This window comes from Aythya fuligula, chromosome 2 (genome assembly GCF_009819795.1).
Source record: "Aythya fuligula isolate bAytFul2 chromosome 2, bAytFul2.pri, whole genome shotgun sequence".
NCBI classification, from domain to species: Eukaryota; Metazoa; Chordata; class Aves; order Anseriformes; family Anatidae; genus Aythya; species Aythya fuligula.
The window spans coordinates 65,032,949-65,058,233 of record NC_045560.1 but is presented as its reverse complement, the minus strand read 5'-3'; the positions used below and the strand labels follow the sequence as shown (position 1 = coordinate 65,058,233).

The window sequence follows — 25,285 nt, the reverse complement described above, 5'->3', positions numbered from 1 at the left end:
ATAATCTTCTGAAGTCACGTTCCTAGTAGCGTTATGCTCTGTTGGTGTGAACTGTGACACCTACATGCATAGCATCACGCGCAACTGTCACTGTTTGAACAAAGCCTTCTGGCTAGATTTGAACTTCTCATAATTAGAATGTCATTTAAAAAAAGATTTTTTTTTCCCAGTTTTTCAGAGCTAGCATAACTCCCCCACATGCCCCCATCCTTATTGCTTAAGTGATGCAAGAGAAGATCTCAAGTAATACATTGACATCTGCAAACTAGACTTAATTAGTTCTCACAATATGCTTTTGAGAAGTAATCTCTTTTACCAGTTCTTGGTGAGCGGGTCTCTGCTAACATCTGCTACCAGTGGGGCTAGCTCATGATCAAGGAGTACACAGGCAGCAGAATAGTAAAGAAGCAGAGCTAAGTTAACCTGCTTCCCCTCTCTGTAGTTACTCAGCAGCTTGTTTTACGTTTTGACTTGAGTCCATTGTGCCATGCACCATGATCTTACTTACTCTGTACAGTCTGGTTATAGTGAAGAAAATGCTTAGTTCTATGTTTAAAATCCTCCTAACAGAGCTAATTTAAAAGAACACAATGCATTCCAGTCATCAAACAAGCAAAACAGAAGGGGTATTAGATAGCCAAGAACAGGTATTACTTAGCGCTTGGCATGGTAAGAATGATGACTAATTCTCTTGGTATTAAGGAGTTGAGGACAGGGCAGCAGAAGAGATTTTAGACTGCTCTAAGAAAGTGGCGAAAGCTTATGTTTACTAGGCTGGCTTTTGCCATCCAAATGATCTACACAGGACTTGTAAGACCATAGGTGACTGCAAAGGACACTTTCAAGGTAAACACCTGAGGGAGGGTTAGGAAGGGTTAGGTATACAGAAGCAAAGATGATAGGTTCTCCTTCATTTTTCCTTTTCCAGAAAAGTATATGTGCAATGTGCCACCTCTACTATCAAATGGGCTTTGTATTTGCTTGCGCTATTTTATAGTGCCCCATCTCTCCCACCAGTATCCTCTTAAGTGAATGTTTTTCACTGTGCAATTCTACTTTGGTTGTAGGAGTAAGAACAGGGAACGAAGAGCGTTAGGGAAGACAGTCTGCTGCATTCTGAACTACTTCTAAGGTGGCCTTCATGAACCGCTTCATGGTGGCCTTGTTACCTCCTTCCCTCTATTCCCTTTAAGTGTTGAGTCATGCTTTCCATGATGGAAATTGCAGATGGAGTTTGGTTTAACACCCCCTCCCTCCTGCCTCCACCCATGGTTTATGGTAACTTTAGGTCAGGCTGTTTTGCGTCTTTTAATGTAATGGGTGGCAGGTGCTGATGGCCTAGAATAACAGTGTGATGTAGTTTTAAACATGACTTAGTTCTTCTAGCTATTTCTTAGATTAGCAAAGTGCATTCCCTTTTGCATCAACCTAAAAGTAGTTGAAAACTGCAGTTAATAATATCCATTAACCAGAAACTAAGCACAGGAAAACTAAAAATGGTAATGTGATGCTTTTATTCTTTATCCTCAAATAAACTTATGTTTTGGCTGGATGTTTTAGATGCACTTCAATTCCTCTGGAGCAGGTATTACGGGTTCCTCCTAAATCCTGTTTTGAAAGTAGCTGCAGTGCAGTTATGCCAACATTGTCAGTTAACGACATAGTAAGAAACTGCTTGGAACAAATATGTATGACAGAAGCAAGGTCATCTGTATCTGGAGTACCTGTGTTAATGTGCATCTTGTTGGTATTTCAGCAGTAAGAGTGACATAGTCAAAATGTTCAAGGGGAGGAAGGGGGATTGGAATACAAGGCAGTAAACTGTCAAAGTCTGTCTCTTCTAAGCACATAATGAAGTCCCCTCCACTTTTCAAAACCACTTTAAATTCATCTGAATTAAAGCAGTGAAAAAATATAGCATAATTGTTTGCTAGGAGTATGGCAATTTGTGACAACTGTAGTATAGGAGAGATGTGTGCTGAAATGCCCAATAGCTTCTGCATCATCCGGAAATTATCCTGGTACAGCAGAATAAGCCTGTTAATGAAGTAACCCTAAAAATTTTTTCCTACTTCTTAGGTAGGAAATTCCTACAAAATGCATATGCAGAAAATGACATTTTGTACTTAATGTTAGCTGACCCTTCTCTCTCTTCATCAGTGAAGTTTCTTTTGGTATGTACAACTGTAATCCCCTTCCTTATAACTGCCTTGTTTGGCTTTCTTGTGTTTATCTGAAGTATGTTGTTTATTGGCAAGAATGGTCTAAAGATACTGCTGACCCCTTGCTCCTGTTACTGCTGCCATATGCTGACGTGTCAGCTCTGTCCATGCAACCATCTGTGGTGAGGCAAGCTGAATGCTTTCCCCTGCCAAAGGACATGGAAGGCCACTGAGCACCTCTGTGTGCGCCAGCCACATGCTATGCTGAAGAGCTTGAGAGGTTTTTCTGGATGCAATCATGCAAAATAGGCAATAACAGTATATTCAAAAAAACTGAAAGCACCTTGAAGGTGGCCTCCAAAATAAGTGTTAAGGAGGGCACCGAGCTCTGATTTCTGCTTATAGCTGGATTATGCATTTCACAATGATCATTTTACTTCCCAAAACACATTCCAAGAGACTATTCTGGTCTTGCCTACCACGTTTTCAGAAGTGCAAAACAGTCATTGGGGTATCCCATTTCTCCTTTTCCTGCCTTCCCAATAAGATTCCCTATGAATTATGCTTGCCCCTTCTCTTCCCCTTTTCAAGAGGTTGAAATTGTGTTGCACCGAGTTCTATAGAGAAGTTCGTACATATAGGCAATATTCAACAAATTTCAGTTGTCCTGCAGGAAGAAAACCTGCCTGACTGTCCTTAATTCCTAGCTTCTACATGAAGAGTAGTCCTTTAAAATTTCAATGAGCTTTTCATACTTACCATGTTGATTAAAAGACAGTTGTTTACTAATACTAATTTACTAATTGTTTTGAAGTATAAATCTTTGGGGGAGGGTGATAGTTTCAGATCATACCTTAGGGAACTTTTAAAGGATATGCAGAGTCTTTGATAACTGCTGAAATAGTGAGAGATACACTTACGTTTTAGTTAGAATAACAATCTACTCCTGAGTAAGAGAGAGAGCTATTTGTGCCCTAAGGAAGGGTACATTACAGAAGTCTGTGTTCAGAGAAGGCAACAGTAAACAACGCCAGCAATATCCAGTAGATCAAATGTTTCTAGGATCTAGTGTTACTTGTCTGTGAAATCAGGTTGAATTGCTGGCTCCCAAGGAACTCATTAGTAATGTTCCTAGCTGAAATAATACTTTGCACACACTCTAAATGCATGTTATGTCTCCATCATCATTATTGTTAGGTATTTCAGGATGTGCTTGTTAATTACAGCTGCATGTATTAGTAGACTCTTAGGCAATGAAGCAGTAATTCTCCGGTATCATTTGCTTTGCCAGCCAGAAAGTCAATGCAGAATTTCTATCTACTACATTTCTATCAAAGTTTAGTTTCTTTACTCAGAGATTCTCCTGAACACAATGCCCTTGCTGTCTTTACTAACTTACATCAAAAAGCAAAATAAAACTGTCTTTAAGCCAAAGTCTACACTGACATATGTAGCATTCCTCTTTCTGACTAGTTATATAGGATGCATAAGGCAGACCACACATGTTTCTGGACTGTGTACCTCCAACTCAAGATGCATATAGCATGCCTTGAATTTGACCTTTATTTCCAGTTGTGGCATGTGGTTGAGTCAGCAGAGAAGTCAAAATGAGTTGCAGCTGGATGATATGGAGGCTGGAATAAAGGGAGTGAATAGTTGTGCCCAGTGCTATAGAAATAGGAAAGAATTCAGAGTAAATTCTGAAAATTGGCATTTAAATTTCAAAAGTTACAGGTTATAGGAACTGATTGGAAAGCAGACTTTTGTTAGGCCTGTAGAATTATTGTTAATAATATGAAGTATGTTTCAGACTATGGAAGATCTGAGTGATAATAATTGTGATGTTAATTCTGCAAAGAGCTTGTTACTCATACTTGATGCACATCTGGCATCCTTTCGTAGGTAATTTTGTAACTCACCACAGAGATCTGCATGATCCTAAGCTTATTGAAACCGAGACTGATGTAAAACCCAGTAGTAGGCTCTGCAACAGAAAGACATGGAATTAACATGATAAATGGAGCAATTTCAGAAATGTGCTTTTCCTTGGTTCTGTTTTCATGGAGGGTGACATTTCAGCCTTATATGGAGAATCTGACTAAAACCTGGTCAATGTTTATGTACAATTTAAGCTCTAACTCTTTGACTTATTTGGAACTGCTGTCAGAATAGTATCGTTTTGGACTAGTCATGATGGCACTGAATTTCACCCTTTGGGTTTATATTATCATACTTCATGTTGCAACAACCAGGTGAAAACTGAGTCTGAATATGACTACGCTCTCCAAGTATGCCTCCCTGAAGCAGACCTTTTTGCATTCCATATCTGGTTACATTTAAAGTTGATGATGCTTTTACATAACATTTATTAGTCTCATAAATGAAAGAAAAGACCCAATTTAGGTGTGTTCTGCAGAAAACAAACACTACTACTGTGACTCACCTGCCCAGCATATATTATGTTATTCTTGATTTCTGCATAGCACAGCTGCCTTGGAGGAAAAGTAGGAGTTTTGAGGATGTCTTAGTTTGTGATGCTGATGTGCCTGCTCCTGTCTGCTCAAAAGTGCACTGAGCGAGGAGCAAACAAGGTGAGAGACAGAGTTCAGTGTAAGGGTGCTACAGATCATAAGTGTGTATGTGTGTATACACACACAAATATTGCATAATTGTGCCGTTTCACGTTCCAGATATTTCAACAAAATGTATGTATTTGAAGCTGAGTTTTCTTGAATTCTGAATCAGAAAATAATTATAAATATGTTTTACAAATCTGTTGCCTCAGTACTTAGGATTGTATAAACAAACTATGCAGAAAATCCTCTACTCTTTCTGGAGAGTAACATACTTACGTGAAGGTTAAATTAAAAACTAGTTTAATGAAGGAACAGATTTTTCTGCCAAACTTCCATCAACTTCAAAACTAAGAATTTAAAAAGACGATATTTCAAAACTAATTGCTTGACAGTGTCCTGCTAGCTAATGACCTAAGCACATAAGAAACTCAATGTGACTACCATTTGTTGACATGAATCTCTTGAGTTTGGTATATTATATTTTTTTAAAAAAGGGGGAGCGGGGAGATGTGGGACAAGAGGGAACTATTCCAGAAGAAACGCATCTTGCAGGATTTAAGGTTTTTGCATTTTAGACACACATTTTTGAACATGGCACAGAAGAGAACAAAGGAGCAAGGGTTGTTCCTCATGTATTTATTCTTAAATCCTGAGGGAATGGTGGAATTAATTTCATTCATGTTTTGAAAGATGGTTGTTTCCTCTAGCCTATTCCAAATGTTTTCTGAAGACAATTTTTATATGTAATTGCCTTTTTTTCAATGATCTTGAAAAAGGGAAATACAAAGGTTAACTTAGTCTTCAGCGTGAACCCTTGTAATGTTCTTAATCACAAGAAAAGAGTACTTTAGATGTGTAAACACAAAGTATAAGCCTTTTATAAGAAGCAGCGTAGTTGATACTAATAGCAGGCCTGACATAAAACTGTGCTGTTAACGTGTATGAGTGCATACTTGTGTGTGTCCAGTAACAGTAGGAGAAAGCAACATTTTTCTGAGTGGTAATCTTGTTTAAAACAAACACATCACTCACTATTTAAAGCAGTGCAGACATAAATGCTAAAAAAAAAAACATTTCAGATCCCAAGTGTAGGCAGAGGATTATTTACAACAACACTTCACAAGTCATATTGGAGTAGTCATTAGGATTTTAATATGTATTTTATAATGTGGCCAATCTTTAAGACTTTACGACCTGATACGTATAAGCTACCAGTGGCTTTTACAGAAGGATATTCTGACGCTACTAAGCAGACTTAGTTTTTCAAAGCTTTAATTGAGAAACGACATTCTGGCTGCCGATATTTTAGCTACCCACAGGTTGTGGTGCAAAATAACACCTGAGCTTCTCTACAAAACCTGAAGAGTGGCATTACAGGGTCACGGCAGCTCCTCGCTATGGCTGAGGCCTCACACCGCGGTGGCCTGCCAGCCATGCCGAGCTCTTCGGGGACACTGGGCTCCATCTACTGGCGTGAGGGAGAATTCTCCTGGGCGCCACCCCCTCCCCTTGCCACCAACACTTTCTGGGGCCCTGCAAGCCAGCACTGAATGAGTTTTGGTGGCTTAGATCAACTTGTGAGGCTGTTTTTTGTGCTGGGAAGAGTTGCAGTGGTTAGTCTGTGATATCACCTTCCTTCCTCTCCTCCATTGCCATTGAGGCACTTTAATCCATCTTTGGGTGTGGGGGCTGAGCTCACCTTTCAGGCTTTGAAGAGCTGGGGTGACAAGGCCAAGTATCTCCGAGTGACCCAGTGCTCAAACCATAACTAACTGTAGCTGCCAGCTCTTCTGGCTGAGCAGTAACTGTTGTGTGTGAAGCTGTGGGCTTAAGGGGGGCAAGCATGCAAAAATCTATTGCTAATGTTGGAGGTTAACGTCATTTGCTACCTGCACTTGGTCATGTCTTGTCAGCAGTTTGAATCATAAGCTAAAAAAAAACCTTTGAAGTGGAAAAAAAAGTCCGGATATCCAAACTGTGCTGAGGTCATCCATCCAGTAAAAGCAGGTTGTCTCAAACAGATCTTTAACTGCAGTGCCTGTGGATCTGCATGGCTAACTAGCTAGAAGATCTCCAGGGGGATTTTTTTCTTCAATGTAACCGAAATACGCCATTTGGATTTTGACTTCTTACTATTACAGAAAGCTGATTTCATGATGCAAAAAGCATTTGTTTCAAAGCATGACAATACAGGATGCTCAGTGTTGTTCATTTCCCTACAGAGACATGACTTATGAAATTGTTTCATTTTGAACAGCATTACCGTTTCAAATGGAAAATGATTCAGCCAAGGGCTTTCCAAATTTATCATTATTTCTTCAGCTTCTGAAAGTAATAACAGAAAAAGTATCTAAACATTGTATGTAGATGTAGTCTAATCTTTTAAAGGGCAGAGAAACTACATTGACCCTACTTTTCCACCTGTAAAACTAACCTTCTTCACCCAAAGCCATGCTTTACAATCAGCTTTTTGCCATGCTTCACATTCATGCAGCTCAAGGAATCGTCTACATCTTCCAGCTGCAGAAGGAGGATGGGGGAACTAAAGTTACACTGGGAGGAAAGTGAGGTCTTCTGGAATAAAGATTAGTCCATGTGTAGGTTTTCAGGAGTTCCTTGCGGAGTTTTTCTTCGGTGTGTTCACACTTGTAAAGGCTTCACACATGTAAAGGCAGACCTGAGCCTCAAAGACCTAATGATCACAAGCCAGCAATGTTAGCGCTGCATGCAAAACATGGCCAACTCTCTTGAGCTCCACCAAGTGCACAGAGTCAGGTATCTCCAGTGTTCATTAATAAATTGCAGGTGTTGCATCTCTTCTCAAGATGCAGGAAAGCAGGCAGCTTCTGAGCTCAACAAACAGGTATTTCAATGTATATCCTGGGAGTTGTTTCCCTCCCTACTCCCTCACTGTTGTTTTCCTAGGGAAAACTGTGGCCAGGACTCTTTCCTCCAGTTATAAACCTTCTCCTAATTCCTAGCCTAATTGTATTAATGGGCCATTTATACTTGTTCAGCCCCTGCCCCAACTCCACACTATAAATCATCTCCCTTTGCTGGTGGTTACTCCTACAGGGTGTTGACAGGTTCAAGTTAGACACACAGCTTGGCAGTATTCTTTCTGCCCAGCTAAGCTAAGCCCATCAGCCAGCTCGCTTGGCCCTCTCTCACACAACAACCTCCTCTGATCTTTTTCAGTGTTGTCTTCTGGGCCTGCCCTGACTGACTCCTTTCCTTCAATATGAGGTGCCACAGTACCATGAAGCATGTCAGAGGAGGGCTCACCAGGCCCTTACAGACAGGCTATTTCTCTTTTGTAATCTCTAAGACTTAAAGGAACTACCTTACCTGATTAAACACTAAGATCATGTTCCTATCTTTTTTTTTTTTTTTTCCTTCCTGCTTTATTTACATCTACAGAGTTTACGATAACCCCTACGGCAGCACAGGAAACTAATACTCTCAAGTCCTCCTTGGCAATGTCTCCCAGGTGAAGGTGCCTTATGAGGACAAAATGCTGGCCACAAGTCCCTGCTTGTATCAAGTTATGGCTCCTACAGAGGGAATTTTGATGCTTTCTGCTGCTGCATTCAAGGCACTTGTGTCAGTAGTTCTGACAATCTTTTCCTCAATGATCCAGTCGGCCCAATTTTCAGATGACAAAAAGTGCATTACAGATTTGTATCCAGATCACCTGCTCAGTGGGTAATGAAAGAGCAGGACACAACAGAGAGAATCCAGGGAGAACATTTTGGAAGCTGAACAGAGTTAACATAAATAAAATCAGAAAGAGAGATTTGCTGAGTTACCTGGAGAACAACTGGAGAAAGACCTATGGAAAGCACAGGACAAGGGGTGCTGCATGAGCTGAAAAGCAGCACCTGGCACTACCATTAAGCCCAACAGGTTTCCAATGTTTGTGTCTCCAGAGAAAGAATGATCTGTGCAACATCTCTCTGTACCTCCATCATGAAGTGGAGCACACTTGGTGTTGAGACAGTGGTCTAAAATACAGATTTTGGGTTGGGTTTTCTTAAGCTCGTTGAGAAGTGTTTGCTTTCTCAAAGTTGAGCGTCCAGAAGTTAAAAAGAATAAACCAACATAAGTTTTTTTCTGGACGCTCCTTTGTATGTTTAAGCATAGAAGATACACTATTTTCCCACTGACGCTCCTTTTTATGTTTAAGCATAGAAGATACACTATTTTCCCACTGTGCCCGTGTGCAGTGAAGTAGGCTGGTATCTGTGGGTACCCTGCCTGAATCACACAGGGGTAGGTTGCTGCTGGTGAGATTGCAGGGAGAGGGAGGACATTCCCTCCATCCTGGAACAGATCTGTCCTGGCAGTTGGGTTCTTTCTCTGCTGCAGTTATGCTGTGCTCAATCAGCCAAACCCGGAGCCATCTAAGGAGTCATTCATTGTGTGTTTTCATTGCCTGGCTTGATACCTATTTGCAGAAATGCCAAGCACTGTTGGCTGCAAACAAAAGTCCTCTGAACTAAACACCACACAATAGTATATCTGAAAAAAATCAAGCAGGATATTAACTGATTTATCTGTCATGGCTTTAAAAAATAAATAAAGTGCAAATTGCTTTACCGCCCCAACCCCATACATCAAAGGGTGCTGACAGAAAATGATGCTTACGAAGTACTGTAGCAAGCGCCATTTATTAAAGATGGGAAATGTGCAGTAAATGTAACTTAGGACGTCATATTTAAGAGTGGGGAAAAAAAATTGCTATTAAATCAGTAATCACCACACATCCTGCACTTCCAAAGAGGCAGCATTCAACTTAATGGTTGTATTTCTTTTATTATGTAAGGAAAGGAACTAGGGGCTTAAGCGTAGTTACAGGATTAGGACTGACTCAAGGTTTGTCATCTTTTTTAACTTTTGAGGGCTTGCCCTGCCCCGTGCCCGAGCGACATCTCCGCGCGCCGCCGCCGAGCACCCCCACGGCACGCTGTGGGGAGCCAGCGCCCCAGCGGCGCCGGGACAACGGCCCCAACCGCTGCAACGGCTGCTGCCGCACGCCCGCCCCTCGCGGCGAGGACCAATCAGGCGGCGCGCAGCCCGACGGTCACGGCCGAGTGGGCGGGGCCGCGCGTGGGCGGGGCCTCGTCGCCTCGCCCCGCCCCCCGCAGGTGATGGCGGTGGCCGGGGCGGCGGCCGGGGCGGCGGCGGCCGTTGGCGCTGGGGAGGTGAGGGGGACCCTGCCCTGCCGGTGAGGGGCCGGGGGGACACGTGGACACGCACGGCCGTTGGGCGGCCCCCCCGGGCCTGCAGCATGAAGGTGGAGGCGGGGGACCTGTCCGCGATCAACCTGTCGGTGCAGCAGGTGCTGAGCCTCTGGGCGCATGGCACCGTCCTGCGCAGCCTCACCGGTAACCGGGGGCGCGTTGGGGCGGTCGGCGTTGGGGCGGTTGGGTCCCGGTTAGGACTGGGACTGGGATTGGGGTGCTCCTTGTGGGGATGCTCGGAGTGGGGTGGCCGCGAGGGCTCCTGCGACGCTGTCAGCGGGTTTATTTTTTATGGGTGACATCTGAGGGAAAGCTGTTTAAACGAAAAATGAGTGCTAGAAGCAGAGACTTTTACTGTTCTGTTATTTTTTTCACCCTACGCAGTGAGGGAGTTAACGGGGTGACAGGTTAACGGGGCTGGCACGTAAACCTAATTGTAAGCTTCAGGGGTTCTGCTCTGGAAAGGTGAAGCCAAGCTGTGGAAGGGGGTCTCGAGACAGGTCGTTACAGCCTGCTAGGAGAGGGGAGCTTTGGCAGGAAAAAAAGTTCTAGAGCAGTCCTTCGTACCCTATCTTAGAAGGTATAGAGCAGGGAAGTGTGTGTGCTACTTGTCCTGTCCAGGCATAAAGGGAATGGTGAGTTTCTACCTCCGGACTAGAAGGGGCTTTGTGTTGATAGTAGGGATGTTACTGAGTAAATTCCCTGGAAGGATCTTGAGTAAAGGGTGTATGTTTCTAATATTTATGAAAAAGTATTATATCATCTTTTCCCTCCCATCTGTGTGAAAGATACATATGTGTAGCACAGAGGTGGAGTCTTAGGCTTTACGATCTTTCTTGTTAACTTCCAGTTAAAAGTAACTTTTAATAGGTTATACTTTATTAAACTTTTTAAAGTGCATACACTTTGTATCACTGTGTCTGGTGATTAAATCTTAGAGGTATTAGTGTGTCCCCACACGAATATATTCCTGAGTAGTTATTCTTGCATTCTTTCTGTGGAAATACTAGTTGTACCGTTAAAGGAAGGAGCTAACAATGGATGTAACTTTTCTTTGTATTAGATGTCCTCCAAAGTTTTTCTTATTAGAACATGATGCAATGCAGGCGTTTCTGTGAAATTCAATGCTGAGTGTTAGGTAAGAAAAAATGTTTCTTGGTGCTTTTGCAATATAACAAGAAGTTGCAAAAGGTATTTTTAATGTCAAATGATTATTTTTAATTTAAAGAACATGAAAAAAATAGTTAATCATCTGTGATAATGCTGTAGGAGAGTGTATTATTGTCAGTTGTAGATGCACTGTAGTTTCTGAATTGGTGTTTTAAATACAAGTTGTCCTAATAGCCATGATTCGGTGTGTGGCATGCTCTCATGGAATGTCAAAAATGAATAGCTTTAAGTGGATTTAGTTGTTTATATAAGTTTGTGTTCCTGATTATATGTAAGGTGATTTTTTTTTTAAGTGTAGTAACTGATATTAATCAGTAACTGTCGTTAAACTTGCATAAAATCTTTCTAAAATATTTACTGACTGTAGAAGTAATTATTGTTCAAAAACAGATGTTCTGATTTTCTGTGCTGAAAAGAAAGGAGAAAGTGAAGGAGAAACTTCTTCAGAGTACTGAAAAGATAATAAATATATAGTGTTCCATGAATATTCCTCAAGACTGCTTTGTGTTTATTTTTGGACTTAAAGTTGTGGTTTGGATTTGGGAGTTAAGTTGTTCAAGCAAGAATTTGTCTTTAAATTAACAATGTTGATTATGTTTGAAAAAGTTATACAATTTTATCAGCAAAGTTATGTTCTTTATTTAAAAAAAAATGTATCAACTTTGTTCAATGTTTTGAAATAAAATACAAGCTCCAGCCTAAACCAGGAAGTGTTTGAAACCTCAGTGGTTTAATTGATGTGTGATTGGTTTTGTTGTTGTTTTTTGGTGTTTTAATGAGAAGTTGAACCAATATTTTTTTATACTGTAAGTCTGGTTCAAGTTCAATACAAAGGGAAATCCAGCCTTTTATGTAGGGTAATATAGTACAAAGTACCACAGGAGACTGCAGACAACTGAATTCCTGCCATGTGCCCATCGCGCTCCATGATAGCAAGCGCTGTTTGCTGTAGCTGAACCCAGGCCCACTGACTTTTGCTTCATAGCTTCCTGCCTTCACTTGGGCATGTTACTGTAAATGGTGAGGGTAAGGCTCTGTGACCTATGGGAGAGGAGAGGGGGCTCCTGCCTCACCCTATTTTAGCTCCTCCAACAAATCCAAGTGGCCCCTTGGCATGTACCAGTTATGTGCTAAGTGGTAGATCAGGCTTTAATGGAATGACTTGGCTAATGACTGATTCTGAACTGAAAAATGTCCCTGCATGAGTGTCAGTTGTAGTAAATATTCATGTTATATGCTACCTCAAGTTTAGGGAACTTTGCAATATTTCTGTCCTTCCTGTAAGCAAAGTAGGTGTTTTGTTTGTCTCATTAATTGCGTGTTCCAAAGACTGATGCCTTCTTCTATTTTTTTCCCCCTAAGCTTCATTCTGCAATTATTTGTCCCCTGATTTTCTGGATTATGTTGTTGTCCCCTATTCTGCAACTTCAGGGGGTCTAGTCTCTAATGATTTCAGTGCAAGTTCTTCTCTTCCAGTTAATACAGCAAAAATGTTAGCATCTACAAACAACAATTTGACTGTATAGACCTGATAACTTCCAGTGTACCAGTTCATACAGTAACTAAAGAAAGGACCTAGTAATGAAGAAAATACCATAATGTATAAAGAGCCAAGTTAAGTTTGCATGTATAATAAACAAGCATTTCTTAATCTGAGTGTGTTGAGGTCATAAATCTGCAAGGATATAACTATTTAGTTTCTTAATTCAAACTTCAGCATGTGCTATCTTGTTGACTGAAATTTGTATCTTTGTGTTCGGGGTGCAGACACTTGAATTCTGCACAGAGACTTAATTCTGCAGTAAATGGTAGATAGTTACTGGGTACATAGATCAGAGTCTCAAGACAGATGCTTGGTTTTGCAGCAATCAGTCTTGGTTTATGAAATGTTATAGGCAATCGCTATTCATCTGGCAAGATAAACTAAGGACTAGAGGGAAAGAAAAATCTTCAAGATGAAGGACTAATGATGTATTCACTACCTGTTTACTGAAGCTGAGTGACAGTGGGACAACATGTTCATGTATATAAATCATGTTCAAAAGTGTTAGCATTTACATACTTTGACTTTACATTTTTTATTTGCCCGAGATAAAGCTGTTAATGGAATGCAACTTCAAATTTGATAAGTCAATACAGATGTCATTTTAAACTTTAGCATCCTTTAAGACTTTTTTTCTAATCATAGAAGTCTAATCTTTGAGGTTGTATATGCCTACAGTGATATCTTCAAAGTACATGTATAATAGATAAGCATAATGTGATTTGTGTGTTATATGTATAATTTATATATAATAGCTATAAATACCTAAATTAACAGAGCAGTACCCTAAATCTGGAGAGAAAGAGCATGGATTGCAAGTGCTTGAGCCCTGTAGCTCTTCTGGGGGGTGGGAGGAAAATTCCACCTGCGTAAAGCCAGGATGATCTGTGCGATGGATTGGATGTTGTGGTTTGTAAGCCACTAAGTACTGGATCTTTTCCAGTGAGTGGTTTTTTGTTTTTGTTTTGTAGTTTCATTTTGTCATTTTGTTCAGGGCTCTTTCAGGTAGCTCTATGTGAATGTGACTAAATAACTGAGGCTAGGTTTGTGTTTGGAGCTTTCCGCTAGCTAAAACGAAATCATTATTATCATACCAGCAAAGTATTCCAATTGTGTAGCTCATATCATCAGAAGAGCAAGTTAATTAGTGTAGTTACACAAATAATGAACTTCTTTGACAGCATGCTTTGTTTGTCAAGGTAGTAGCAATTGATAAGGTGTGTTTATACCCCTTAGAGTATGAATCTCATATATAGTGCATAAGTGTCTGTTGTATCAGCATGCTCTTAAAACACCGCAGTCTCATTTCTGCCTCATTTATAGATATTAAAAATCTTCCAACTACTGGGTTATTTTTTGGTCAAGCAAAGCCTTGACCCTTTGGGTTCAGAAGGTCGCATTCTCTTTCTCCAGTCCCTCATGGTGTCTCTGTGTTATCCCCAACCCATTCTTTGCTTCCTTCAGTGTAGCTCTAGCGCAGTATTTTTTCAAGGGCCATCTTTCATCATAATTATGGAGTTGGATAATGATGAATTGTAGAGAACCTCAAACTCTTACACAGGAAAAAAAAAACTGTGGATAAAGTTCTGTTTTCAACCTGTTGGGATAAAAGTGACGCGAATTGCTATCTAGCAAGAATGTGTGTAAGGGGAAAAAACATTTAGTCTCTCTGCTCATAACTCTGTCTAGTAACTTCCTAATCAGCTATTCAACAAATTTGCACACAAGTTGGAGAGTGGATAATCTGCAACGTGTACTTGGAGGTATACAAATACAAACTCCAAATTGGTGTTCTGTCAATTTGCCTACTTGCAGGATGAAAGACAGTTAACCAGTTCACAACTGCTTGCTGTGTTCCCCATCCGGCTGCCTGACTTGCATCTAGGAGCATTGCAGGCATATGTCTTAGCCCTTTTCACATCTAAACAAATGTTTGGTTCCTACCATCATGAAGATATGAGGGGTTCTTCCCTCTGCCCACCTCCCCTCCAACTGCTCTGAAGTAAATACCTGCAAATTTTAGCATCTACAGTCAGTCTGGCAAAAACAGAGGTATAAATGATATATTATGAGATGGTACTGGGTTATTGCAGTTGCATGTAATGCTACCTTCATTTCTTGCATTGCTGACTGTGATGCTATTGAGCTGAAAACCTAAGGCTTTGTGAAGTCATGGTTTGTAGCTGGGTTCTTTAAACACTGCAGCTGCATTTATGTAGAACAAGAAATATTTTTGGATGTTCTCTAATTGCCTTTTGAATGCACTCAGTACGCATGTCACTTTAAGGAGCAGGAGGGGAAAAGTGTGTGTGAAGAACTCCATTTTATCTCACATTTGAGGATGGTTCTGCTCTACTGTCTTCTGCCCTAAATATAAAGCACGTGGACTTCTATGGACTTGCTTAGAGCTACCCCCAATATGTGTGTGTATCCAAACACTCAGAGAGGTTGTGTCTTGAACTACAGCGGTTAGTATTAACTGTGTGTATATTTACCACCTATCTTCCTTGTTGCCCTCCTAAGTGGGTCTTTTGATTCTCCTGATTTATAGGAGTTCTAAGTCCTATGACATGGATTTACCTTTTATGCCTGTGTGAAAGGGGAAGGGTTGACACTACGCTCCATGTACTGCTAAATGAAAAAGTTTGAACTTTTTTTTTGTGCTGTGTTATGTATGCTCTACAGACTTGGACTCAAAGGACTGCAGTTACTGTGTGGCAACAATTCTTCCTGAGCATCCTTTTACAGTATTTTTTGCTTAATCTCCTGTGTTTGCATATATTTTTAAGTTAGCTAATTGGGTCATATTTCTGCTTGAATGTCAAGCTACAGTAGTACAGGCTTGCCTGATAAACATTGTCCTACTGTTGTATGGAAGCTGTATATTTTTTTTAGGGTGAACTGTGGGAAAAACTAAGTTTGGGATTGTGACAGCTGGGAAAACGTCTACCAGTTTGCGGAATTTTATGATGATAGAGACACACAAGATCGTCACTGTAGTTGACCTTTAAAAAAAAAAAAGTGGATATATTTAGAGTTTTACTTCTTTCCTTTTTTAGTTTTTCTTACGCTTTTGAATTATAGTAAATGCTTTTAGAAGATAGCCATCAAGTAAGGAACTTTCTTTGATTTTTATGTAGCTTTATTGATGCTCTCTGCTCTTGTATTTGAAAGTAATGATCATGCCTGGCATTCTTAGAAATGATTGTACTCTGCACATTCTCAAAATCTCCTGTCCTTGCTCAGTGACTCAAATAATAGTGACTACCTGTACCTATAGAAGTGTGTGCTAAGCAATTAGAATAAAGCAGCTGGATGTATTACTACAGTTTAATATTTTTTTTATTTCTCTTTTTTCCTTTTGAAGCTAATTCAATAGAACACTTACAGCTCCTGGGTAGATATACTGAAGTCTTTAATCTCGTCTTTTGTGTTTGATGTTAGCTTGATGTGGTCCCTTATTATAAAAGACAGTTCTTGACTTTTTTCTGGTTCACTTGGTTTCAGATAACTTTTTGTTCTGCAGCTGTATTTGCAAAATCCTAGTAAGAAGTTAAAATTATTGTATTTTTAAAGAAACCTTTGAAGAAAATATGGTGGTCTTTTAATCAGGTGTATTATCACAAAAAACTGTACTAGATTTCTTTTTACAATTTTTTGATCATAATGGTTACTTCTTTGATAAACTGCTAAAAGGGGATAGTGTCTTGAGCATATGCCAGTGTTTTCACATTGACTCCTTTTAAGACTGAAATGGGTATTGCTTTTCTTTTACTATTGATTATATGCAATGTTTCTAAATCTCTTAAATTTATTGCCTGAAAAATATTAATCTTTTGACTGCTTTCTTTCAGAGATGTGGTACTGGGTTTTCCTCTGGGCTCTCTTTTCCTCTCTCTTTGTCCATGGTGCTGTGGGAGTGTTAATGTTTGTGATGCTGCAGAGGCATAGGCAGGGGAGACTAATCTCTGTCACTGTGGTCAGCATTGGATTTCTGGGTTCTATAACAGGAGCAATGATAACCAGTAAGTCTGTCTTTTGTGTTTTTATTTACGCTAAATTTAAATCAATATTAAAACAAATAAAGCTTCTCTTAGTGGTTTGGTGATTGTTTATTAAGGATTTTGCTTCAGTCATGTAGCAATTCTAATGAAAATGACAGCTGAGTTTCTCTTCCTGTTGTAGTAAAGATAAAAAATGATTCCAGAATTGTCATCGGACGGTTGTCCTAGTCTTTCATTTTGTAAAGTTTAGGTATCAAGCTGTTCAAATATGTATGCTTGATAGGTAATACCTTTTTGAGAACAGAAAGTGTAGTCCTGTCTTATCATACTTGTGCAGACCTTTTGCCAAAAGTTTTTGATCAAGATCACCTGTCAATACTCTAAAAGACAGCCATTTTGTTTGGAAATGAAGCTTTGATCCCATTAATTACAGGACTGACTTCTTGCTCATTTCCTTAAGCCTGCTGGAGGTTTTTAAATTACATTTGGATAGGATGTTGCTCTCTTAAAGGAAGGAAAGGTGCCGTGTAGGTACTGACTTGCAGCAAACAAACTTTACTTTTTTTTTTTTTTTTTTTAGTGACTGTATAACAATCTGAACTATGCATACCACTCAGAGAACAGACCAAACAGTTTGGCTTACGGATTTGAAAGACCTTCCCAGTCTTGTGTGGTTATAATAATTTCCAATTTATTTGGTGTAGGAAGGAATGATGTTAGTTATAAAGTCTTAGAGGGTATGGAACTGAAAATTTAGAGACTGTCATATAGCCTTAAACTGTAGGTGAGCAGTGTTGTCTTTCATTCTGTCTTTGAATTGTACAGATTATCAGAGTAGCGGTAACACTTAAGCTTCACTCATGAGTGTTTTGTAGGAGATTATTTCTTCAAGTTTCTCATACTGAAAGTCATTCTTGCCTGCTAGCTTTCAAGATTAAATAAAAATACAAGCTTCTGAAGAAATACTTCCTTAAGGTTTTACTCAAAGTAATGTTTTAATTGCTGTGTATTTCCTAGCCTAGAATTTTCAGTGTTTAACAGCAGTTCAGTATAATTCTACTTTATTTTGTCTCCTAAGGTAAGGCATATATGGAACCTGTTGAGAACCTCACATTGTGAGTTATGCTGACATTGAATTGTCCTATGTGTAAAATGGCAGTGGCCCTGTTAGGTCGACTGTGCCTGACTGTTTCTGAAGAATAAAAGACAGGAAATGTGTTGCTGGGTATCCAAGCCGAGATTTTTTTCAGTAGTATTCTGCAGTGGGGAATGATCAGTGTTTGTGAAATGAAATTTCTTCGTCTTTATGCATGAGAAGAGGAGTAACACAGTTGAGTTTTGGGACATCCAGTTTTACATGTCAAAACATTTAACAAATAAACAGCACTGTTTATGTGTAAATAATGCGTTTCACCTGAGAATTTCTCCAAGCCTGCACTGTGGACTTTTATTATGTTGTTCCCAGTGGTTTTGCACAGAATATTGTCACTGGGTTAGCTAAAAACATTTTTGTTTCTGGATGACAATGGGTTGTTTCATCCTGAAAGAAATGCTGCGAGGAGCTCCTGAAGGCCAATTATAGTAATACAATATTAAAGAGTATTTTCAATAGCTATTATGCTGCAAGCTGGAATGGAAGTTAAGGATTTAGTTTCTTGGATAGGCGAAATCCAGTACGTAAGAAATTCAAGTACCAAACCGATTTCAATGAGCGAACCCCTCAATTCCTAGGCTTTGTAAAAACATGGTTAGTTTAAAAAAAAAAAAAAAAAAAAAAGGCAATAAACTGAGTGAATAGTGGTGAATACTGTCAAAAATAACCCCAGAAAGAGGTATGTTAGGCAGTTTGAAGTAAGGATTTCAGCTGCATTTTATCCCAGAGTCTGTTCTTCCTCCTCCCTCAATACACACTCTTTTGGTGATGTTGTCATTTCCTCAATGGCAACTTATTGTAGTATACTCTGGCTCTGTACCAATTGTGTTGGGTTATGCATTACAGGTTGTATTGCACACAGTTACTCAACAAATATAAACGCATAATTATCAAGCTATAACATTTTAAATGTTTTCATTAGTGATGTTTTCCAAAATATCTCAATGTTTTCTTAAGAAGCAAAACAGTTCTATTATTGGTATACCATAATTTGATGCTACTAATTAATAAACCTTAGCAATTTGAATTCAGTTTGAGAGTTCAATTGCCTGAATATTTTTAATGTCAGTACTGGGCTCAGTCTCAAGGATCTCTTTCAGTTTTTGACAGGTCAATAGTAGAGGAACAAATGGAAAAGCTTATGCAAGGTGGCTGAGTGAAATAATATAAGGCTAGCCTTGTGAGGTTTCTGACAAAATATACTTCACATTTTTTTTGTAAAGAAACAATTATTAGTGAATTCTTTTCCTATAATGTTTGATAAATAAATCTTTTTAAGATATCAGGTGATACTCAGATATGGGTTGTACTTCTAGAAAATCTGTTGGTACTGACTAATGGATTTTTGATCACTTCAGCAAACTATTCATATTAATGACTGAGTAAAAATGAGGAAATTCCATTGTGTGTTTGTTTTTTTTTAAAAAAAAAAAACTCTTGGTATTTATTTCAAAAACTGTGGTAGCTTTTCAGTTTTCTTAGAGCTTGCAGAAGCATCTTTGTATTCTCTAGAATCATTTAATAGTAGTTAATTGGCTTCTCAGACATTATATACAAAAAGTTCTATAACTATTTCACAATTAAGATTTTTTTTCCTGAAGGCCAAAACCTCAAAGGACAGAAAATTCAGTGTTCCTTTTAGGTAAGGGAAACAAGCACTCTACAACAAATATTAGCTCAGAAAAAAAATATTTTTTTTAAGAAAGCTTTATTCTAAGTGAACTTCTGAGGTATGGATTGAGTAAAATTTTTATCCACAGACAGATGTATACTGTGAGAAACATTCCATAGCCATATCTTAGGCTCAGGCGAGGATCACAGTGAAGTAGTAATTTATTCGCGATTGCAATGGCGGGCGCCCCACAAGCAGGAGAGAGCGCATCTACTAGTTCCAAAACACAGTTTATATACCTTTTGATGGCAGGACCCTCCTCTGTTTCCCCACTGAGTGGGTAATCCAGGTTCACAATCTATCTGATGCTTCACAAACAATGCATGGCCTTCAGTCGCCGGCCTGTTAAATTTCAAATTTCTTTTGACATTTTTACTGCTTGAAGTGGTGATATTTCTTCACTTATCTGACTTGACTTGACACCGTGATTTTCACCTAATTGTCCTAAGGAATCTGATTGCATTTTACAAGGTCACCTGCTAAACTTTCTTATCACTGTAAGCATATCTCAGTACCACATTCCCTCCTTCTAAACAATGTAACTCTGCAAAAACAACATTTCTATTCCCAAATATACAAGATGGTTTTTTTGGATGAACATTTTGGTGTCTATGTTCAGACGTCATTTGAGAAGAAAATGTTCTTCGTCATTAGCCAGGTATTTTGATTGGTAGCAAAGAATATGTTTCTCAGGCACTTGTTTCAAGTCAACACAACTATTCCTTTGCTGTGTGACTTTTGCTCTTTAAATGCATGTGATAAATTCAGCATGTAAAAGACAATGGGAGGGGAGGGAGTTAGGAGCAACTGGCTTTGTTTACAATGCAGTATTTTATTGCTGACTTATCTTGATCATGTAATGTTATACAAATGGGAATTGCACACATCTACAAGCAAAGTGATGTCTTAATTTGATATAACTCAAAATCTAATGATATCTGTAGAGATTTCCTCCCATACACTTTCATGGTTGACAGTGTAAGACTTCTGGATTATTTTTCATGTTTCTGCTTGATTTGCTGGACAATTGTTAAATTAGTAGTTTAAATCAAAGTTAAACTGACACAGTATGACTTGGTTATTTAACTGAAATATTAAATGAAGTTCATAGAAATTTTCAATTGTTTTGTAGACTCCAGAAGTCTTATTGTTGTCTTCTCCCTATTTATGCAAGCACAATTAAACCAAACTTTAATGTTGTTTTTGCTAATTTTTCAAATTAGCAGAAGGCAAATATGAAGGAAAAAAAAAAGATTAAATTTGAATGCACCTAAAGAGAAATGGCAAGATTCACTTTTTTTTTCAAATCAAGCTTGTGTTGTGAAAGTTAATCTGATTCAATTGGGAAAATCATCCCTGAAGGCTCTTCATAAAACTAGAAAAAGTCAAGCAAGGCTAAATTATTGCATAATACCATGAAGTAATACAGTGTTTGGTAATATTCTAGAAATAGGTGATGCATAAGCACAGTAAATTATTTGTTATATATTTCAGCTTTGGGTTTACATCTGTAATTTGATGGCTGTTTGTTTTTCCTGTGATTCTTAGGTGCTGCAGTAGCTGGAATTTACAGAGTAGCAGGAAAGAATATGGCTCCCTTAGAAGCTCTTGTCTTTGGTGTTGGACAGACAGTGCTGACATTAATTATCTCATTTTCAAGGATTCTTGCAACGCTCTGAGGCTTATGTAAAAAAGAATTTCAACTAGCCTAAAGAAATCTCTGATCTGAAGAGAAGCTTCCTGGAAGTGGATTCAACGGCTTATGAACTTGAATGCTAGTGCAAGAGAAAGGAAGCGATGTGGAACGTGCACTACAAATCTGGAGGTTCAGTCGAATGAACAGACTGTCCTCTAGTGTCTGAACTCTTGTACTTCTGCGTTGTGCCTTATGTGCTTCAATCATAGGCAAAGTGCAATCCCTGTGTGCAAAGCTGAGATAAAGCACCTTGAGTAGCTGCCAGTCAGGCTAATGCTTGGTGATAGGATCATTGTTCTTATCAGTGTTTTAATAAAAATAAATGCGCGCTCCTGAAAGTTGCTGTATGTGCCAAACTTGGAGTTTAGTTCTTAACAGTTGGTTGGGTGAGCTTTTTTTGAAATGGTAGATATAGAAGAAAGCTGTGGATATACACTGTTTAACTTCAGGGGGAATAGTACGATGACTTTTTTTTTTTTACTCTTATTCAGCATTAAAAACAACAGTTAGGTCCAATTTCAGTGGTAGACAAATATTGGTGGGATTGAAGAACTACAACTTTACCAATCCTGATGTAATTAGCACAATCTCTGAATGAATTGTGTCAGTTTACTGAAGATCAGCACATCATTTTTTCATGATTTTGGTTCTTTAGGCATCCTTAGTCTAAGGAGACTGTGTGAGAAAGAAGTATAATCTGTTGTGTATGTACATATTAATCTTAAACTAATGCGTTCCTTTAAATTATTTTGTCTGAAATGGTTACCACCCCTTCTAAAAGCCTTAGAAAAGCTACTTGCTGCAAGTAAGCTCCCTCTTTTTAAGTATTGATAGTGCTATTAACCCTACACATACTCTTTAAAGAATAGACAAATGTAATACAGACTTTGAGAATATACCAGTGGAAAGTGTTTAAAAACAAAACAAACAAAAAAAAACAACACAAGTCTTCAATGCAACAAAAATGTTAAGCTTGCTAAATAAAAGTTACCTTACTTTGGAAGTTTGGAAGTGGGGCGGCACTGGTGTATTTACAACTTCGTTTCTGAACATTTTATATCCTTGGAAAGGTTAAGACACCTGGAACTTTCAAATACATATCTTTCAGTAGAGTTTGTGCTTTTCTAGTTTAAAGGGAACACTACTGTTATGCATGTGAGATGTCTTAAGTGTGAATCATTTGGAGTGAATAGAAATTTTAATGTTATTTATGAAGTGCAAAATTTAAAGGGCACAAAGTTCTGTATGAGGAATAAGACATCTTTTACATACTTACTCAACTGAATGCTTTTTAGCAGTTGACTGTTAGTAATGATAAGAATAATTAATTGCCCAAAGGTTTTGCTGTTAAGATGTCAAAAAGACTTGCAGAGTTGTTGAAATCACTGGCATCTGCTGTACAGCTAAAAGAAAAGAATAGGGTTAAAATACAACGTACAATCCAGGTTTATTGCTTAGTGCTTCAAAACAGTATAATGAATTAACCTGCTTTCCGTTATTTTCTTTCATTATAAACCGTTCTTTTTTTTTTTTTTTTTTTTTTTTTAAAGCACTAAGGATGCTAATATTTTTTCTTTGGAAGTATTTTATTTTTTTTGAAAATATACAAAGTTGCAGGCTATGAAGGGAACAATGTAAAATGTAGGTTTATAAACCTTCTCAGTGTTATACTTTTAGCTTTGAGTCACTTTAAAATGCTGTGTAATACCTATATTTTCCTTACTTTGATTTCAAAACTTATTTTTCATGGCTTGGTTATTTTTATTATTTTATTTTTTTTTACTTTATGCTGATCCTTTTTGGCATAAGTCATAGCACTTTGTCTATTAAAGTTAGTGCATCTGTCAAAATGCATTTTAAACTTCTCCCCATTGTCTTATGATATGAGAACTGGTTTCAGGTATTTAATTCAAATGGAATAATAAAATCCAATGATATTTCTCCTAATGTGCCTTGTAATGTATATTTTTAGGGGAGAAGATTTTTAAAAGTTGCTCTCTTCATTGTTCTTTTTTAGGTATTATAAATAAGCTTGGTTATTTGATATGTCTCATCCAACAGACTTTAAAGTGTTTGTGTTTGACAACTTAGAAATGCTTGTCTGAATCAAAAACAACCCTCTCACAAAGCATTGCATTCAGCAATTTTAAATGTCTCGTGTCTTTACTTCACCCTGAATCTTGTTTCCTGTCTCCAAATTACCTTGAACATCTCAATTCTTATTATATGGGTTTTTTTATGCTATCACTGTTCAAAGGCTTGCTTTGTTTCACTAACTTAAACTCTTATGAGACCACTGCTAACTTAGGAAATTTATGTAACTAATAAAACTTCATTCGTCATTTTCATTGTAGTGCCAATGAATTTTTTGTCACTCTAACCTTCTTCCTTTGACAAGGAGGTATCTCTGCAGATGTTGAATAACCTTCCTCCAAATAATTTTTATTGTACAGATCACTGTAATTGCATTTAAAGTGGTTAGGTGCTTATTTGTCTCTGCTTTATATGATGTTGTCTAGCAACAATGAACAGGCAGTAAATGTAGTGCCTACCTGGTGTAACAGATGAAGTTTTTAAATGCTTCTTGTGAGGGATAAATGAGGATGTCTAGTTCATCTATGAAATGTTCCTTGATCATGGCATGAACTTAATGAATAGTAATTCCAGTAGAGGAAACATACAAGTGGCCTTACATCTCTGAAACTTGGAGGCTTCATTCCACGTCCTTAGGAACAGCAGTGTTAAACTTGTAAAAGGTGCTCTACTCAAAGCATGGTGTGTGTATACATGTATACGCTATTTATATAAATATGTGTATTAATTATGTTTTGGAGATGTATTCTGTATTTTACAGAAAGTAGCAGCTGAAATAACTTACCCAAGAAAAAAAAAAATATTAGGATAACCTAGGATTTTTTCATCATTACTAAGCTACAGAAATACCTTGTGCGTGAATGGCACGGATGGTACTCTGCTTTGCTTTGGACAATAAAGCATTGTGCAGATGTCTACCCAAAATCTTTTAGAGCTATCTTTAAATAGCTCTGCATGTTTCTGCATGGTATCACTAAGCACATTCTGTGCATTGTAAATTATTAATTTATAGTAGAGAACAAATACATAGACAACTTCCTCTTTGGAGGAGGCATTCGAATACTGGATATACTGTTCAATGTAAAGATGCTCTGTTGCTTTGTTAGAAGCTGCTATTGTTAAAGACTTATACATTCCACACAATTCTGACTTACTGATATAATAAAAATTCTTATTTTCAGAAAACCTTCCAAATAGTTATTCTTTTATTTATGGGTTGTTACAAGTTTATGAAAATAATCTCTACCGCGACTAATGGTGTAATTTGAGGTTTGCTCTTCAGTTTCTTAAAGAAACCAATAATTTAACCAGTTTTGAATAATCAATATGGACCAAAGACAGTACTCCTGATTATTTTACTTGGAGCTTTCTCTTTTTAAAGTACAATGTTTTTACTATTCTGAAGGAAATAATACTGAAGAAGGAATACCGATATTTATTTTCATTACAGTTTATATGTATTTGAATTGTGTTGGGGGAGAGAGAAATGTAATGCCATTGGAGAGGAAGGTGGAGTCAAAGCTCTAATACCTATAAGAATGGTTTTCATTGTTTTGTTTTATGTATTTCATTTACTAAGCAGATGCTAATAATGCTTTTCTTTCATTGTCATATTGAGCCACATGGTTTTGTACATGGCCTTTTGAAAAATAAGAACTACTGTAGCTGGTGGACATAAATAGCCAAAACATGCAAAAGGTGCTCACTTTGTCTGTTCCTTCAGTGTTTTAACGTCTCTTAGTTTTAACGTCTCTTAGTATGTTAGTAGTTGAAAAGAAATAGCATGTTCCACCAGCTTTCACAAGAGGTTGGAGTCTGATATATCTAAAAGTAACAGCTGACATGAAACAGTCTCAGTTCTTCCATAAAGCCAGCATGATAGAAATTTTCATATCAGCTTGCCAGCTACTGCTATGAAGTCTTTTATTTGTGTGACTCATAGCTTGGCAGATGAAATTAATGATGAGGCACT

General features: G+C 38.2%; 1 protein-coding gene across 9 annotated transcripts in view; it reads left to right on the top strand.

Annotated features, from left to right (window-relative positions):
* LOC116485357 (transmembrane protein 170B-like) overlaps positions 1 to 22,732 on the top strand; it is a 40,435-nt gene extending 17,703 nt beyond the window's left edge. For 6 of the 9 annotated variants that reach the window (XR_004252866.1, XR_004252864.1, XR_004252865.1 and 3 more), the window contains one exon: positions 21,072 to 21,123. Coding sequence is in view for 1 of the 9 variants with exons in the window: in XM_032180650.1 (XP_032036541.1) it covers positions 10,029 to 10,125; positions 16,549 to 16,719; positions 21,072 to 21,202 (399 nt within the window). In the remaining 8 variants the exon portion in view is untranslated. Of the gene's footprint in view, positions 1 to 8,158; positions 9,634 to 9,965; positions 10,126 to 16,548; positions 16,720 to 21,071 lie in introns of those variants that run through there. The other 3 variants (XM_032180650.1, XR_004252860.1, XR_004252861.1) reach the window with 3 other exon arrangements.
* Positions 22,733 to 25,285: the final 2,553 nt, after the last annotated feature.